Here is a 17,299-nt window from a genome sequence, read left to right as displayed (position 1 = left end):
TGTGCCCCAATTTCTCCCGAGTACGGCAATGCCTCACATGTGACCAAAAAATACCATTTGGGTGCATGGCAGGACTCAGAAGGGAAGGAGTGATTTTTGGATTTTGCAGCTCAGATTCTGGTGGAATTTTGGTGGGTGCTATGTCGCATTAGCAAGACCCCCAAAGCACCAATACAGTGGAACCCCCCCACAAGTGACCCCATTTTGCAAACTACACCCCTCAGGGAATTCATCTAGGGGTATAGTGTACATTTCAAACCCCCAGGGGTTTCACCAATTTTGATACAAGTGGGCAGTGAAAATGAAAAATTACATTTTTTTACACAAAAATGCAGTTCTGGCTCCAAATTTGTCATTTTCAGAAGGTATGAAGGAGACAAAGCACCCCAAAATCTGTGCCCCAATTTCTCCCGAGTACGGCAATGCCTCACATGTGACCAAAAAATACCAGTTGGGTGCATGGCAGGACTCAGAAGGGAAGGAGTGATTTTTGGATTTTGCAGCACAGATTCTGGTGGAATGAATGGTGGGTGCTATGTTGCACCAATACAGTGGAACCCCCCCACAAGTCACCCCATTTTGCAAAGTACACCCCTCAGGGAATTCATCTAGGGGTATAGTGTACATTTCAAACCCCCAGGGGTTTCACCAATTTTGATACAAGTGGGCAGTGAAAATGAAAAATTACATTTTTTTACACAAAAATGCAGTTCTGGCTCAAAATTTTTCATTTTCAGAAGGTATGAAGGAGAAAAAGCACCCCAAAATATGTGCCCCAATTTCTCCCGAGTACGGCAATGCCTCACATGTGACCAAAAAATACCAGTTGGGTGCATGGCAGGACTCAGAACGGAAGGAGTGATTTTTGGATTTTGCGGCTCAGATTCTGGTGGAATTTTGGTGGGTGCTATGTCGCATTAGCAAGACACCCCAAGCACCAATACAGTGGAACCCCCCCACAAGTGACCCCATTTTGCAAACTACACCCCTCAGGGAATTCATCTAGGGGTATAGTGTACATTTCAAACCTCCAGGGGTTTCACCAATTTTGATACAAGTGGGCAGTGAAAATGAAAAATTACATTTTTTTACACAAAAATGCAGTTCTGGCTCAAAATTTTTCATTTTCAGAAGGTATGAAGGAGAAAAAGCACCCCAAAATCTGTGCCCCAATTTCTCCCGAGTACGGCAATGCCTCACATGTGACCAAAAAATACCAGTTGGGTGCATGGCAGGACTCAGAACGGAAGGAGTGATTTTTGGATTTTGCGGCTCAGATTCTGGTGGAATGAATGGTGGGTGCTATGTTGCACCAATACAGTGGAACCCCCCCACAAGTCACCCCATTTTGCAAAGTACACCCCTCAGGGAATTCATCTAGGGGTATAGTGTACATTTCAAACCCCCAGGGGTTTCACCAATTTTGATACAAGTGGGCAGTGAAAATGAAAAATTACATTTTTTTACACAAAAATGCAGTTCTGGCTCAAAATTTTTCATTTTCAGAAGGTATGAAGGAGAAAAAGCACCCCAAAATATGTGCCCCAATTTCTCCCGAGTACGGCAATGCCTCACATGTGACCAAAAAATACCAGTTGGGTGCATGGCAGGACTCAGAACGGAAGGAGTGATTTTTGGATTTTGCGGCTCAGATTCTGGTGGAATTTTGGTGGGTGCTATGTCGCATTAGCAAGACCCCCCAAGCACCAATACAGTGGAACCCCCCCAAAAGTGACCCCATTTTGCAAACTACACCCCTCAGGGAATTCATCTAGGGGTATAGTGTACATTTCAAACCCCCAGGGGTTTCACCAATTTTGATACAAGTGGGCAGTGAAAATGAAAAATTACATTTTTTACACAAAAATGCAGTTCTGGCTCAAAATTTTTCATTTTCAGAAGGAATGAAGGAGACAAAGCACCCCAAAATCTGTGCCCCAATTTCTCCCGAGTACGGCAATGCCTCACATGTGACCAAAAAATACCAGTTGGGTGCATGGCAGGACTCAGAAGGGAAGGAGTGATTTTTGGATTTTGCAGCTCAGATTCTGGTGGAATTTTGGTGGGTGCTATGTCGCATTAGCAAGACCCCCCAAGCACCAATACAGTGGAACCCCCCCACAAGTGACCCCATTTTGCAAACTACACCCCTCAGGGAATTCATCTAGGGGTATAGTGTACATTTCAAACTCCCAGGGGTTTCACCAATTTTGATACAAGTGGGCAGTGAAAATGAAAAATTACATTTTTTACACAAAAATGCAGTTCTGGCTCAAAATTTTTCATTTTCAGAAGGAATGAAGGAGACAAAGCACCCCAAAATCTGTGCCCCAATTTCTCCCGAGTACGGCAATGCCTCACATGTGACCAAAAAATACCAGTTGGGTGCATGGCAGGACTCAGAAGGGAAGGAGTGATTTTTGGATTTTGCAGCTCAGATTCTGGTGGAATTTTGGTGGGTGCTATGTCGCATTAGCAAGACCCCCAAAGCACCAATACAGTGGAACCCCCCCACAAGTGACCCCATTTTGCAAACTACACCCCTCAGGGAATTCATCTAGGGGTATAGTGTACATTTCAAACCCCCAGGGGTTTCACCAATTTTGATACAAGTGGGCAGTGAAAATGAAAAATTACATTTTTTTACACAAAAATGCAGTTCTGGCTCAAAATTTTTCATTTTCAGAAGGTATGAAGGAGAAAAAGCACCCCAAAATATGTGCCCCAATTTCTCCCGAGTACGGCAATGCCTCATGTGTGACCAAAAAGTTGCAGGACTCAGAAGGGAAGGAGTGATATTTGGATTTTGCAGCACAAATTCTGGTGGAATGATGGTGGGTGCTATGTCGCATTAGCAAGACCCCCAAAGCACCAATACAGTGGAACCCCCCCACAAGTGACCCCATTTTGCAAACTACACCCCTCAGGGAATTCATCTAGGGGTATAGTGTACATTTCAAACCCCCAGGGGTTTCACCAATTTTGATACAAGTGGGCAGTGAAAATGAAAAATTACATTTTTTTACACAAAAATGCAGTTCTGGCTCAAAATTTTTCATTTTCAGAAGGTATGAAGGAGAAAAAGCACCCCAAAATATGTGCCCCAATTTCTCCCGAGTACGGCAATGCCTAGTGTGTGACCAAAAAGTTGCAGGACTCAGAAGGGAAGGAGTGATATTTGGATTTTGCAGCACAAATTCTGGTGGAATGATGGTGGGTGCTATGTCGCATTAGCAAGACCCCCAAAGCACCAATACAGTGGAACCCCCCCACAAGTGACCCCATTTTGCAAACTACACCCCTCAGGGAATTCATCTAGGGGTATAGTGTACATTTCAAACCCCCAGGGGTTTCACCAATTTTGATACAAGTGGGCAGTGAAAATGAAAAATTACATTTTTTTACACAAAAATGCAGTTCTGGCTCAAAATTTTTCATTTTCAGAAGGTATGAAGGAGAAAAAGCACCCCAAAATCTGTGCCCCAATTTCTCCCGAGTACGGCAATGCCTCACATGTGACCAAAAAATACCAGTTGGGTGCATGGCAGGACTCAGAAGGGAAGGAGTGATTTTTGGATTTTGCGGCTCAGATTATGGTGGAATGAATGGTGGGTGTTATGTGGCATTAGCAAGACCCCCGAAGCACGGTGAAATTATGAACCTAATAATCCATAGATGTGTGGTATATTTTAAAACACTCCTTTATACATAGGCCGGGTTTGTCGGGGCAAGTGTCACACTGGAAAATAGTTTGCTTTCTTATTCCCTTTTTATAGCAAACTTTGCACCTTTTTTGTGTCCTGCCCTTTTTTCCAGTGGAGGGGATTTCATCAGGAAAATGCTGCCCTGGTACAATACGGGGGCCAGTACTAGAAGTACTGGGGCCCTCTGCCTGCTGGTTCCCAAATATTAGGCCCTTTATGACTTCCTCTTGAAAGTGCATAAATGTCCCCCTCTGGCCGGTAGAACGGAATAGCACGTAAGCGTTATACAGTGCCATCTGGATGATATACACGGCCAGCTTCTTGTACCAGATTTTTGTTTTCCGCAGGGCACTGTACGGCTTCAGTACCTGATCTGAAAGATCCACTCCGCCCATGTACCTATTGTAATCCAGGATACAATTAGGTTTTGAGGTGTGGGTACTGGTACCTCGTACAGGGACGGAGGTGGTACTGTCTCCGTGAATTGTTGTCAGTATAAGGACATCCCTCTTGTCTTTATATTTGACCAACAACATATTTTCGGTGCATATTCCCCTGCTTTCACCCCTTCTCATTACTTGGGCAATGTGCGTTTTTGGGAGGCCTCTTTGGTTCTTGCGCACAGTACCGCAAGCTGCTGTACCTCTTGAACCAAGGGCCTTAAACAGGGGGATGCTGGTGTAAAAGTTATCCACATAGAGGTGATAACCTTTATCCAGGAAGGGGTGCACTAAATCCCAGACAATTTTTCCACTAACACCTACGAGGGAGGGGGGGCATTCTGGCGGTTCAATTCTTGAATCCTTCCCTTCATATACCCTAAACCTGTGAGTGTACCCTGAGGTGCTTTCACACAGCTTATACATTTTTATGCCATACCTTGCCCTCTTACTGGGAAGGTACTGGCGGAATTTAACCCTTCCTTTAAAATGTATAAGGGACTCGTCTATGCAAATGAATTTATCTGGGATGTACATGTCTTCAAATTTGGCACTGAAATGATCAATGACCGGCCTGACTTTGAATAGCCGGTCAAAGGTGGGATCATCTCTGGGTGGGCACTGTGCATTATCGTTGTAATGCAAAAATTTAAGGATCGTCTCAAATCGAGCCCGGGGCATGGCCATACGGTAAAATGGGGTGCTGTACAGAACATCTGTACTCCAATATTGCCTAATTTCTGGCTTTTTTACTATGCCCATATGAAACACCAGACCCCAAAACGTCATCATCTCTACTGCATCTACAGGGGTCCACCTAGCAAATGATGACGTGGGGTTTTGAGCAATAAACTGCTGGGCATATAAATTAGTTTGGTCCACCATTAAATTTATAAAATCATCAGAGAAAAATAATTTGAAAAAGTCAATTTCTCTGAGACCTGTGGAATCAAATTGGATTCCTGGCATGGCCAAAAACTCAGGAACCTGGGGCTCAAAATTGTCTGGTGGTGGGGTCCATACGAGATCAATTATTGGGGGGGGGGGGTCTCAGCTGCTCTACGGGGACGTCTTTGAGGGGGTCCCTCATCACCAGAGGAGGAAGAGGAGCTTAAGGCGAATCCTTCAAATTCCCCGCTTGCATCACTGGCTGTGTCAGAGTCAGAAGCAAGCATGGCATATGCCTCCTCCACTGAATACATTCTTCTGGATGACTGGGATGACATTTGGGATGACATTTGGGATGACATTTGGGATGCCATTTTTATTTTTGTGTTACTGGTAGTGAAATGTTTCAACACGTGTATAGTGTAGGGGGGGGTACAAACTTTATTTCAACCTGGGGGGAATGTAGTGTGTAATGTGTATGTAGTGCAGAAAAAAAAAATACTTTATACCAAAAAAAAAAATTGAAGGGGTTAAAAAAAAAAAATTTGAAGGGGTTAAAAAAAAAAATTGAAGGGGTTAAAAAAAAAAAAGGTCCTGCGCCAAAAATTGAGCACAGATGTTGGTCAGTAACGTCTGTCACTGAACAGCGCTCAAAGGCAACAGGAATTTGATCCAAAAAAAAAAAAAATAGATCAACCCTGTGCCGAAAAAGCTGATCAGTGATGTACGTCACTGATCAGCGCACAGTGGCCACAGGACACCCACAAAATCACAGTGTGTGTAAAAAAAAATTTAACAAAATTAAAAAAAGACCACACAGCACCCACAAAAAAAAAAAAAAAAGGTGATCAGTGATGCGACACTGATTACCAGTGAGGGGCAGCAGGTGCACAACCTTTGGTGCAACTGGCAGCAACTGACAGGTATATATAAAAAAAAAACCTCTGCGCCCCCAAAAAGTTGCTGATCACCTCAGATATGGTGATCAGCACAAAAGGCGGGGGTAGCAGACACAAAATATACACTCTCTATCACTCTCTGTCACTATCTCTCTCTATCTCTCACTATCTATCACTATCTATCACTATCTATCACACTGCAGCAGCAGCACTGACAGTTATATGTATAAAAAAAAACCTGCACCCCCAAAAAGGGGGGGTAGCAGACACAAAATATACACTCTCTATCACTCTCTGTCACTATCTCTCTCTATCTCTCTATCTCTCACTATCTATCACTATCTATCACTATGACACTGCAGCAGCAGCACTGACAGTTATATATATAAAAAAAAACCTGCACCCCCAAAAAGGGGGGGTAGCAGACACAAATCTCTCTATCTCTCACTATCTATCACTATCTCTCACTATCTATCACTATCTATCACTATGACACTGCAGCAGCAGCGACAGTTATTTATATATAAAAAACCCCTGCACCCCCAAAAAGGGGGGGTAGCAGACACAAAATATAGCTCTCTCTGTCACTATCTCTCTATCTCTCTCTATCTCTCTCTATCTCTCTCTCTCTATCTCTCTATCACACTGCAGCAGCAGCAGGAAGTCTCAGGAAGTCAGATCCAGGAAGCGTCCAGCACGCTACAAGCAGTGATCAAGTGATCAGGTAAGGTATTTGCAAGGATCAGGTAAGTATTAGCAAGGATCAGGTCAGTATCACGGCAGATAGGCACGGTGACCGCTCTGCACGCTACTCCAGACCGGAATGGCGTCTGCAGCGCAGTCACCGTTAGTTTAAATGTCGCGCCTTGGCTGTGATTGGTCCGTGGGTCCCACGGACCAATCACAGCCTTGGGGGCAGGTGGGGTGAGGGTGGGGTGAGGTGTCATCGTCACCGATGACCCCCTCATGCCCCCTGACGCCCGGCGGTGATTGACACATGTGTTACCGAGCGTCTGATTCGCTGGTAACACAGGAAAACGCTGTAATTGGCTGTTCACACTGAACAGCCAATCACAGCGATCGCCGACGGGGGGGCGACATCGCAGCCCCCCCTGGGCATGCAGGGACATGTCTGCTGTCAGGGACAGCAGACATCGTCCCTCTGTCACTGCGTCTCGAGACGCAGTGACAGTTTAAAGTCATGACGTACATTTATGCCATGTGTCGGGAAGTACATCCCGGCCATGACGTAAATGTACGTCAAATGTCGGGAAGGGGTTAAAACCTACTGCCGCACTCCCTTGAGGTACGGAGCAGTAGAACACACAGTGCTTGTGGCGCAGATAATCAAAGTACCTTCATGCACACGCGGTGCATAGTGCAGAAGCAGTGGTCCCGGCCCCATTGCTCCGCACCATGCGCCACGTGAGCATGGGCTTTATCTGTGCCACAAGCATCATGTGTCATACTGCTCCATGCATGTGCAAATGGCAAAAGTGTCATTTTAGAAACATTAGGTACGCATAATATAAAAATAGACCAAAGTGCTATAACAAGTCCAAAAATTTGTAACAAACTGAACTTTAAAACCTACTGCCGCACTCCCTTGAGGTACGGAGCAGTAGAACACACAGTGCTTGTGGCGCAGATAATCAAAGTACCTTCATGCACACGCGGTGCATAGTGCAGAAGCAGTGGTCCCGGCCCCATTGCTCCGCACCATGCGCCACGTGAGCATGGGCTTTATCTGTGCCACAAGCATCATGTGTCATACTGCTCCATGCATGTGCAAATGGCAAAAGTGTCATTTTAGAAACATTAGGTACGCATAATATAAAAATAGACCAAAGTGCTATAACAAGTCCAAAAATTTGTAACAAACTGAATGTCACACGTAGCCGCGACGGAGCGCGGCGGGTACAGTACTCACCCGTCCGCGCCCGCCGCCGGCTAGCGTGTGCAGGCTCCGGTCTGCGGTGTGCGGGTAGCGGCAGCTCTGGGTAGGGATGGCAGCAGTAGTGGTGCCGGGAGGCCGGCGTCGCCATCTTGGTTGAGGGCAGGAGACAGATTGGCCCAGAGTGGAGGTTCCCTCCTCATCCTGTGCTGACAGCCAATGGCAGCCATCCCCTGGGGATATAGGGGATCTGCCTAGGCTGTTCAGTGTCAGTGCAATGAGTCTTTGGAGTCATTCACAACTCCTAGCTGATTCCCGGATCCTGGCTCTTTCTCTCCTGACTCTGGTGCCTTGCTCCCTGCATCTTGCTACAAGGAAGTTTTCTCCTGACACCAATGCTGCAAGTCCTACCTAGTGCTTGTTCCTGCTTGTGTCCCAGAATTACCCTGCACAGCTTTCCGCTGTCCTCCTTCATACAACTCATTCATTCCATCATCTTTCAGTCATCCGGATCCATTTCTTCTGTCATCAAATCAACCTCCTTCCGGATCCTCATCTATGTACTCTGGCTCACCAAGTATACGTTTCCAGATTTCCCTGCCCGTTATTAGTATTGTGCTGGACTCTATTTAATTTATTCCAACTGTCACTTAAAGAAGTATTTGAGTGAAGTTTATCATTTATGAAATCAGTTATTAAACCTGCACGTTTCAATCCTACTCCTCCTGGTCCGTCTCCGGTTCCTGTGCACCGCACGACTCCATCCAGCCCTTTAGCCGTGACAGTTTGCACTGACCCGATGGAATCGGGTGAAGCACAGGCCTCCATGACGGATGTTCTTCAAGGCATCATGGCTCGATTGGAACAAGTAGAGACTACCCAGCGTCAAGTGGCTCAATTTCTCCAGACCTTGTCATCACCTCAGGTGGCTCCCTCAGTTTCAGCAGCACCAACCTCCGGAGCTTCGGCCTCTGCTGCTCCCCCTGGGCCAGCTGCTCCTCACCATCTACACCTGTCAACCCCCAGTAAATATGACGGGTCCCCGAGGGGGTGTCGAGGATTCCTGAATCAATGTGACGTCCATTTTACCCTCCAGCCTTCCAATTTGCCCTCTCCCAAGACTCGGGTGGCTTACATCGTGTCCCTACTGGCGGGTCCAGCCCTGGAGTGGGTGTCCCCCCTTTGGGAGCGTGCGGATCCCATCCTCAATAACTATGAAGAGTTTGTGGCCTCCTTCCGTCGCATCTTCGACGAGCCTGGCAGAGTGTCCTCCGCAGCCACAGAGATCCTAAGGATTCGTCAGGGCAGTCGCCCAGTGGGACAATATGTCGTACAATTTCAAACCCTGGCTTCCGAACTCAGATGGAACGAAGAGGCTCTCGTTTCTGCCTTCTGGAACGGCCTAGCCGGGCGCATCAAGGACTAGTTAGCAACTCGCGATTCTCCTTCCACCCTGGCTGAACTCATTTCATTATGTAACAAAGTCGATCTGCGACTCCAAGAACGCCAACTTGAGAGGAATCGCTCTGATCGCCTTCGCCCTCGATTTCCTTCCAATGTCGCACCAGCCTCCAAACCAACCCCGCCTCCTGCGGTGTCAACAAATGAGCCCATGCAAATCAACCGCTCCCGTCTCTCTCTCGAAGAGAAGTCCCGAAGACGGCGAGAGAATCTATGCATGTACTGTGGCTCCTCAGCTCACTTATTGGCTTCCTGCCCGCTGCGGCCGGGAAACGACCGCTCCTAATCTCCCCGAGGGAGGTCCGATTAGGAGTCTTGCTTCCATCTCCCTCTTCTTCTGATTCCACCATTCCGGTTACCCTTGTGTGTCCCCAAGGGAGAAAAAGAGTTCAGGCCCTATTGGACTCTGGAGCAGCGGGAAACTTCCTTTCTTCTTCTTTTGTCACCCAACATGCCCTGCCTGTGCAACCCCTGGATCACTCGCTGGTCCTCACTGCAGTGGATGGGAGTCGAATTCGTAGTGGACAAATCACCCATCAGACCACCCCGGTGACACTGCTCATAGGAGCTCTACATCAAGAGACCCTCGAATTCTTCATTCTTCCACAGTCCTCACACCAAATGGTCCTGGGCCTTCCCTGGCTCTCCAAACATAACCCACACATCGATTGGACCAATATGGAGGTCAAGGCCTGGGGAACAGATTGCCAGTCTACTTGCATTCCTCAGATCCTTCCGGTCTACCAGACCCATCCACAACGTGAGGGTAACTATCCTTCATCCTCTTCAGCTCCACCCTTGTCGATACCCGCACCATATCGTTCATTTACAGATGTATTCAGTAAAGGTGGTGCCGACACCCTGCCTCCTCACCGTCCTTGGGACTGCCCGATAGAGCTGGTGGCCGGGAAATTCCCTCCTCGTGGCCGCATCTATCCCCTGTCGCTACCTGAGACTGAGGCCATGTCCTCGTACATTCAAGAGAACTTAAACAAAGGTTTCATTCGACCATCTACTTCTCCGGCCGGGGCCGGGTTTTTCTTTGTGAAAAAGAAGGATGGCGGTCTTCGGCCATGTATCGACTATAGGGGCCTGAACGACATCACCATTAAAAACCGCTATCCCTTACCCCTTATCGCAGAACTATTCGACAAGATCAGAGGGGCAGCAATCTTTACTAAATTGGACCTGCGAGGGGCCTACAATTTGATCCGGATCCGTCCAGGTGACGAGTGGAAGACGGCTTTTAACACGCGCGACGGCCACTATGAATACCTGGTGATGCCCTTCGGCCTTTGTAACGCCCCCGCCGTCTTCCAACAGTTTGTAAATGATATCTTTCGGGACTTGCTGTACCACTCCATCGTAGTCTATCTAGACGATATACTCATCTTCTCTCCAAATCTTCAACTTCACAGACAGACAGTGTCCGAAGTCCTACGACGTCTTCGCCAAAATCAACTGTTCTGCAAGTTGGAGAAGTGCGTTTTTGGGGTCACGTCCATTCCATTCTTGGGTCACATTCTCTCCGCCACTGGGATAGAAATGGACCCAGAGAAGGTGAGAGCCATCCAAGACTGGGCAGCCCCCACAACACTCAAAGGAATTCAGAGATTCCTAGGGTTCTCAAACTATTACCGGCGATTTATCCGGAACTTCTCTACTATCGCTGCTCCCCTCACTGCTCTCACTTGCAAGGGAGCTGATCCAAGCCGATGGTCGCCAGAAGCATCCTCTGCCTTCCAGCAGTTAAAGAGAGCATTCATAACGGCACCAATCCTCCTCCAACCAGACCTCGACAGGCCCTTCATTCTCGAGGTGGACGCATCCTCGGAAGGGATCGGGGCCATCTTGTCACAAAAAGGTGAGGATCAAGAATTACACCCTTGTGCCTTCCTCTCCAAAAAATTCCTCCCGGCAGAGAAGAATTACCCCATCGGGGAACAGGAGTTGCTTGCAGTCAAAACTGCGTTAGAGGAGTGGCGATACCTTCTGGAGGGGGCACGGCATAAGATCACCGTGTATTCAGACCACAAAAATCTGTCCTTTCTTAAACAGGCTCAGTGCCTTACTGCCCGCCAAGCCCGTTGGGCCATGTTTTTTGAACGCTTTGACTTCCAAATTAAATTCCGACCTGGAACCACGAATACTAAGGCAGACGCTCTATCCCGCTCCTTTGAGACGACCTCTGACCTAGAGACACCTCCTCGTCCAATCCTCGATCCGCTGGTCTTCGCCCAAGTAACCGTACAGCCATCTCCTCCTCCAGGTAAAACGTTCGTTCCCCCCGAACTCCGCAAGAAAATATTGTCATGGGCACATTCTTCCCGCTTCGCAGGGCACGCAGGAGCACAAAAGACCTTGATGTTCCTGTCACGTTCTTATTGGTGGCCAACCATCCGCCACGACGTAACCAACTTCGTCGCTTCTTGTGTAAGATGTGCTCAGCATAAGGTGCCCAGAACAACTCCCGCTGGTCCTCTCCGCCCTCTAACCATTCCCACAGAACCATGGACCCATCTGTCAATGGACTTCATTTGCGAACTACCTCCCTCAAAAGGTCATACCGCAATCTGGGTAGTGGTCGACCGATTCTCGAAAATGGTCCATTTTTTCCCACTAAAAGGTCTCCCCTCTGCTCCAGTACTGGCTCAGCTATTTATCTCAACCATTTTTAAACTTCACGGACTGCCCAAAGAGATTGTATCCGACCGCGGAGTACAGTTCGTTGCAAAGTTCTGGAGAGCTCTCTGTGCCGCGGTACAGGTCAAACTCAAGTTTTCCACTGCCTTTCATCCCCAGACCAATGGCCAGACAGAACGGGTGAATCAAGACTTGGAGGCCTTTATCCGACTGTTTGTCTCGTCGTCCCAAGATGACTGGGTGGATCTTCTCCCGTGGGCAGAATATATGCATAACAACTCCTATCACTCTTCCTCCGGAACCACCCCCTTCTTTACAGTATTCGGCAAACATCCACGATCTCCGGATTTCTCAGAATTATCCTCTTCCGAAGTTCCTGCAGCAACCACTTCATTACAACGCTTTGCTAAAATCTGGTCGGATGTCCACACCGCTCTTCTTAAATCTTCCGCCCGATACAAGAGGATGGCAGACAGGAAAAGAAGGGCAGCGCCCAGATTGAAAGTCGGAGACCGGGTATGGCTGTCTACCCGCCATATACGCCTCCGTCTGCCCTCTATGAAGCTGGCTCCCCGGTTCATTGGGCCATACCCTATCATCCAAGTCATTAATCCTGTCGCTTATAGACTTCAACTTCCTCCTTCCCTAAGGATTTCGAATTCCTTCCATGTGTCCCTCCTCAAGCCTTTAAGGTTGAACTCTTATCAAAAGAAGATTCCCAAACCGCCCAAGATTAACTCCGAAAGTGGGTCTGAATTCGAGGTAAGACGCATTATAGACTCTCGTTGCCGCAATTCTCGTACCCAGTATCTGGTGGAATGGGTTGGGTTTGGTCCCGAAGAGAACTCTTGGGTGGATTCCATTGATTTGCACGCTCCAAAACTGGTAAAGCAATTTCTCCAGAGAAATCCGCACAAGGCCCATAGGCGCCCTGGGGTCACCCTGAAAAGGGGGGGTACTGTCACACGTAGCCGCGACGGAGCGCGGCGGGTACAGTACTCACCCGTCCGCGCCCGCCGCCGGCTAGCGTGTGCAGGCTCCGGTCTGCGGTGTGCGGGTAGCGGCAGCTCTGGGTAGGGATGGCAGCAGTAGTGGTGCCGGGAGGCCGGCGTCGCCATCTTGGTTGAGGGCAGGAGACAGATTGGCCCAGAGTGGAGGTTCCCTCCTCATCCTGTGCTGACAGCCAATGGCAGCCATCCCCTGGGGATATAGGGGATCTGCCTAGGCTGTTCAGTGTCAGTGCAATGAGTCTTTGGAGTCATTCACAACTCCTAGCTGATTCCCGGATCCTGGCTCTTTCTCTCCTGATTCTGGTGCCTTGCTCCCTGCATCTTGCTACAAGGAAGTTTTCTCCTGACACCAATGCTGCAAGTCCTACCTAGTGCTTGTTCCTGCTTGTGTCCCAGAATTACCCTGCACAGCTTTCCGCTGTCCTCCTTCATACAACTCATTCATTCCATCATCTTTCAGTCATCCGGATCCATTTCTTCTGTCATCAAATCAACCTCCTTCCGGATCCTCATCTATGTACTCTGGCTCACCAAGTATACGTTTCCAGATTTCCCTGCCCGTTATTAGTATTGTGCTGGACTCTATTTAATTTATTCCAACTGTCACTTAAAGAAGTATTTGAGTGAAGTTTATCATTTATGAAATCAGTTATTAAACCTGCACGTTTCAATCCTACTCCTCCTGGTCCGTCTCCGGTTCCTGTGCACCGCACGACTCCATCCAGCCCTTTAGCCGTGACACTGAACTTTAAAACCTACTGCCGCACTCACTTGAGGTACAGAGCAGTAGAACACACAGTGCTTGTGGCGCAGATAATCAAAGTACCTTCATGCACACGCGGTGCATAGTGCAGAAGCAGTGGTCCCGGCCCCATTGCTCCGCACCATGCGCCACGTGTGCATCGGCTTTATCTGCGCCTCATGCATCATGTGTCATACTGCTCCATACCAACAGGGCAAGAATTGGTTTTACAATTCGCGTAAAACCGGAGGGTCCTGCTCTCCTGTGAACTCAGGCAATAATGAGGTGTACAGGTGGGTATAGCGGGCTGGAGTTGAAGGTTGTGCGGAGGATGCTTGGACAGGTGGAGATTGATTTGGCAAAGTGGAAGAGACTGGTAAGGGTGCTGGGGGAGTAGGCCCTGGTGGTTGTTGGCAAGGAAGAAGGCCAGCTATGTTGCATTCAAATGTAAGGCGGTCTAAACGGCCAAAAAACAATAGCTCGCTGCTTATGCGTTCAAAGGCCATTTGCTGGGTAGGACTCAGCTGGCGTAAGCCGTCAGACAAATATTTCCCGAAAGCATCAAATCGGTCGGGAGGCCTACGTAGAACCTGTTCGGCCCGTATCAGTAATTCCTCCTCTGGGTTGTCTATTTTCTTTTCCTTGCGGCGCGATTTTTTACAGGCCTGTTGTGGCGGTGTGGGTGTAGTGGATATTCCTTGCGATGTTCCTGGAGACTCCGACAATCCAGACAGGTCCAGGGTCGGTGAATGTTCTGTCTCTGCACTGTGTTGCTGTGGAAACAAATACAAAGTTCAATTTATTAATCAAGTTTATTTATTATTTCTACAGTTCCCTACCAGCGTGAAGGATTGGCAAAACATCGCTGCAGAGTTTGAAGAGACATGGAATTTCCCAAATTGTGGAGGAGCCATTGATGGCAAACACGTCCGCATCAACCAGCCTGCACAGAGTGGTTCCTACTACTTCAATTACAAGGGATACTTTAGTATCGTTCTAATGGCTGTGGTTAATGCGAACTACGAGTTCATCTTCCTGGATGTTGGCAGGAATGGGCGTGCTTCGGATAGTGGAACTTTGAAGGATACCAAGTTCTACCAGAGGCTCACCTCCAACACTCTTCACTTGCCGTCGGTCCAGGAAACCAAACATGGGCTCAATTTTGTGTTCGTGGCAGACGAGGCATTTGCCCTTCATGAGCACATCATGAAGCCATATGCCAAAAGGGGCCTGGACCACGACAAAAGAATTTTCAACTACAGGCTTTCCAGGGCACGGCGGCTTGTGGAGAGTGCGTTTGGTATCCTGGCAAGCCGTTTCCGCATTTTCCATACTGCCATCAACCTGAGGGTGGACAAAATAGACTGGGTCGTCATGGCGTGCTGTGTCCTGCACAATTTACTGCGCCGCAAGGAAAGACCACAAAGGCCTACAGGACCAGCACCACCAGAGGTCCCAGAGGAGCCAAAGGAGGTAGTGCAGATATCCTCTGTGGAAACGCCGGCGCAACAGTATAGGGGGACTACACGCGCCATGCAGGTTAGAGACCAGTACAAGGACTATTTTAATGGAGTGGGTGCTGTCCATTGGCAGGAGAACCACATTTAAGACATGTGTGGACTGAACCTATTCTCCGGGCCCAAAAAAATAATGAGGAAGGACATGTGTCAATACCGGGTCTGTACTTACCGACAATGGTTGGGAACTTTCATCCACAGTCTGCAACACCTCATCCCCCTCACTCTCCACCATGAGGTACAGTCCGGTCCTCTGTGCCTCCTGACTCAGGGTGAAGGTTAAGAGATTGTAGTACCACAAGGCGGTCTCATACACGTCGCCGGCTCCGGCACCAGATCTCTTGGTGGTCTGCATTTTCTTATGCTCTTTTAGGAACACAGTGCGGAGATTTTGGATTTTTTTCCGCACCCACTCCGCATTGGCTTCAGGGTGATATGAACGGCTGAAATTGGCCAACTCATCCAGGGCATTTGCTCTTTTAATTTTGTTACTGTAGTCTTTGGACTTCGTCTTCCAAAGACATTCGTACTCCCTGTATTTGTCGATAAATGCTTCGACGAAGTCACGCTCCTTTGCCAGAGCCTGAGACATGTCTATAAGAAAATAGATAAAAAATTATTTTTTTCAAAATCCTATGATTATAGTTTATATATTGTTAAGACACTTCTTTTATTTCAGGTTCACTTTTGTTAATATCACAATAAAGTTTAAAGTTTCACCAACCAGTTTCCTTTTTATTGTAAACAAGGTGATAGTGTACACAGCTTCATCTATTCCAGTGTTGGCCAACCTTGACACTCCTGCTTTAGTTGAACTACACATTCCAGCATGACCTGCTGTGGTTTTGCTATTTACCATTTACACACACAGATATATCACTGCACTGCATTGGTGGGCATCAAATGCACTGGGGGGTAATTGGTGGGCAGCTAATGCATTGGTGGGCAGCTAATGCATTGGTGGGCAGTGGTGGGCAGCTAATGCATTGGTGGGCAGCGGTGGGCAGCTAATGCATTGGTGGGCAGCGGTGGGCAGCTAATGCATTGGTGGGCAGCGGTGGGCAGCTAATGCATTGGTGGCCAGCTAATGCATTGGTGGGCAGCGGTGGGCAGCTAATGCATTGGTGGGCAGCTAATGCATTGGTGGGCAGCGGTGGGCAGCTAATGCATTGGTGGGCAGCGGTGGGCAGCTAATGCATTGGTGGCCAGCGGTGGGCAGCTAATGCATTGGTGGCCAGCGGTGGGCAGCTAATGCATTGGTGGGCAGCTAATGCATTGGTGGGCAGCGGTGGGCAGCTAATGCATTGGTGGGCAGCGGTGGGCAGCTAATGCATTGGTGGCCAGCGGTGGGCAGCAAATGCATTGGTGGGCAGCGGTGGGCAGCTAATGCATTGGTGGGCAGCTAATGCATTGGTGGGCAGCTAATGCATTGGTGGGCAGCTAATGCATTGGTGGCCAGCGGTGGGCAGCTAATGCATTGGTGGGCAGCGGTGGGCAGCTAATGCATTGGTGGCCAGCGGTGGGCAGCTAATGCATTGGTGGGTAGGGAAGGTCCAAATACCTGTCTTCAATTTGGCTGTGATCCAGGATCCTCCGTCACTGCTATCCTGTACCATCCACGAGTCTCACAAAATGGCTGCGGAGGGAGTGACCAGGAAATGAGTATAAACAAGCAGGATCTGACGACGGTCTGACGAGGCAAGTGCACACGATCATCTCGCAATCTGCATACAATCAGCCCCCAATCTGAGGTCGGATTGACAGATCTTTACTGCAGTAGGTAGGATCTTCAATCCGACCTACGACCGGCGGGTACGCGCATCGGATCGGAATTGTGGGCTTAAAACAAACGATTTTGCACCAATTCATAGAAAACGCTCGTACGACCCATCGAAATCGGAGGTTTTTATGCCAAATCGTCCTGGTGTGTACGGCCCCTTACAGTCAGAAATTTGCACGAGATCTTTGGTTGACAAGAAAGTCAAATGCAGGGTTTAAGTATAGTAACGGTGATACATAAATGTAACAGTCATAATAGAAGTACAAGGGCCAGATTCTCTAAGCTTCAAAAGTGATAAAATGAAGAGTGATAAACAGCCAG

General features: G+C 48.3%; 1 protein-coding gene across 1 annotated transcript; it reads right to left on the bottom strand.

Annotated features, from left to right (window-relative positions):
* Window positions 1-13,858: 13,858 nt before the first annotated feature.
* LOC146060625 (uncharacterized) lies at window positions 13,859-15,807 on the bottom strand. Its single transcript, XM_083174036.1, has 2 exons — window positions 15,371-15,807; window positions 13,859-14,454 (listed from the first exon to the last, which is right to left on the bottom strand). The coding sequence occupies exons 1-2, from the start codon at window positions 15,788-15,790 to the stop codon at window positions 13,909-13,911; spliced, it is 966 nt and encodes a 321-aa protein (XP_083030162.1). The 5' UTR covers window positions 15,791-15,807; the 3' UTR covers window positions 13,859-13,908.
* Window positions 15,808-17,299: the final 1,492 nt, after the last annotated feature.

The sequence above is a fragment of the Crinia signifera genome, chromosome 2 (genome assembly GCF_055691185.1).
Source record: "Crinia signifera chromosome 2, ASM5569118v1, whole genome shotgun sequence".
Classification (NCBI taxonomy): Eukaryota; Metazoa; Chordata; class Amphibia; order Anura; family Myobatrachidae; genus Crinia; species Crinia signifera.
The sequence above is the reverse complement of the archived record's forward strand: the minus strand, read 5'-3'. Positions and strand labels throughout refer to the sequence as shown.

Bases quoted from the DNA above. Each gene is read 5' to 3' on its own strand.
- LOC146060625 (XM_083174036.1), bottom strand. From the start codon at position 15,790: ATGTCTCAGGCTCTGGCAAAGGAGCGTGACTTCGTCGAAGCATTTATC. The intron at 14,455-15,370 runs GTAAGTACAGAC...TTGTTTCCACAG, and splicing joins AAAGTTCCCAACCATTGTCG to CAACACAGTGCAGAGACAGA.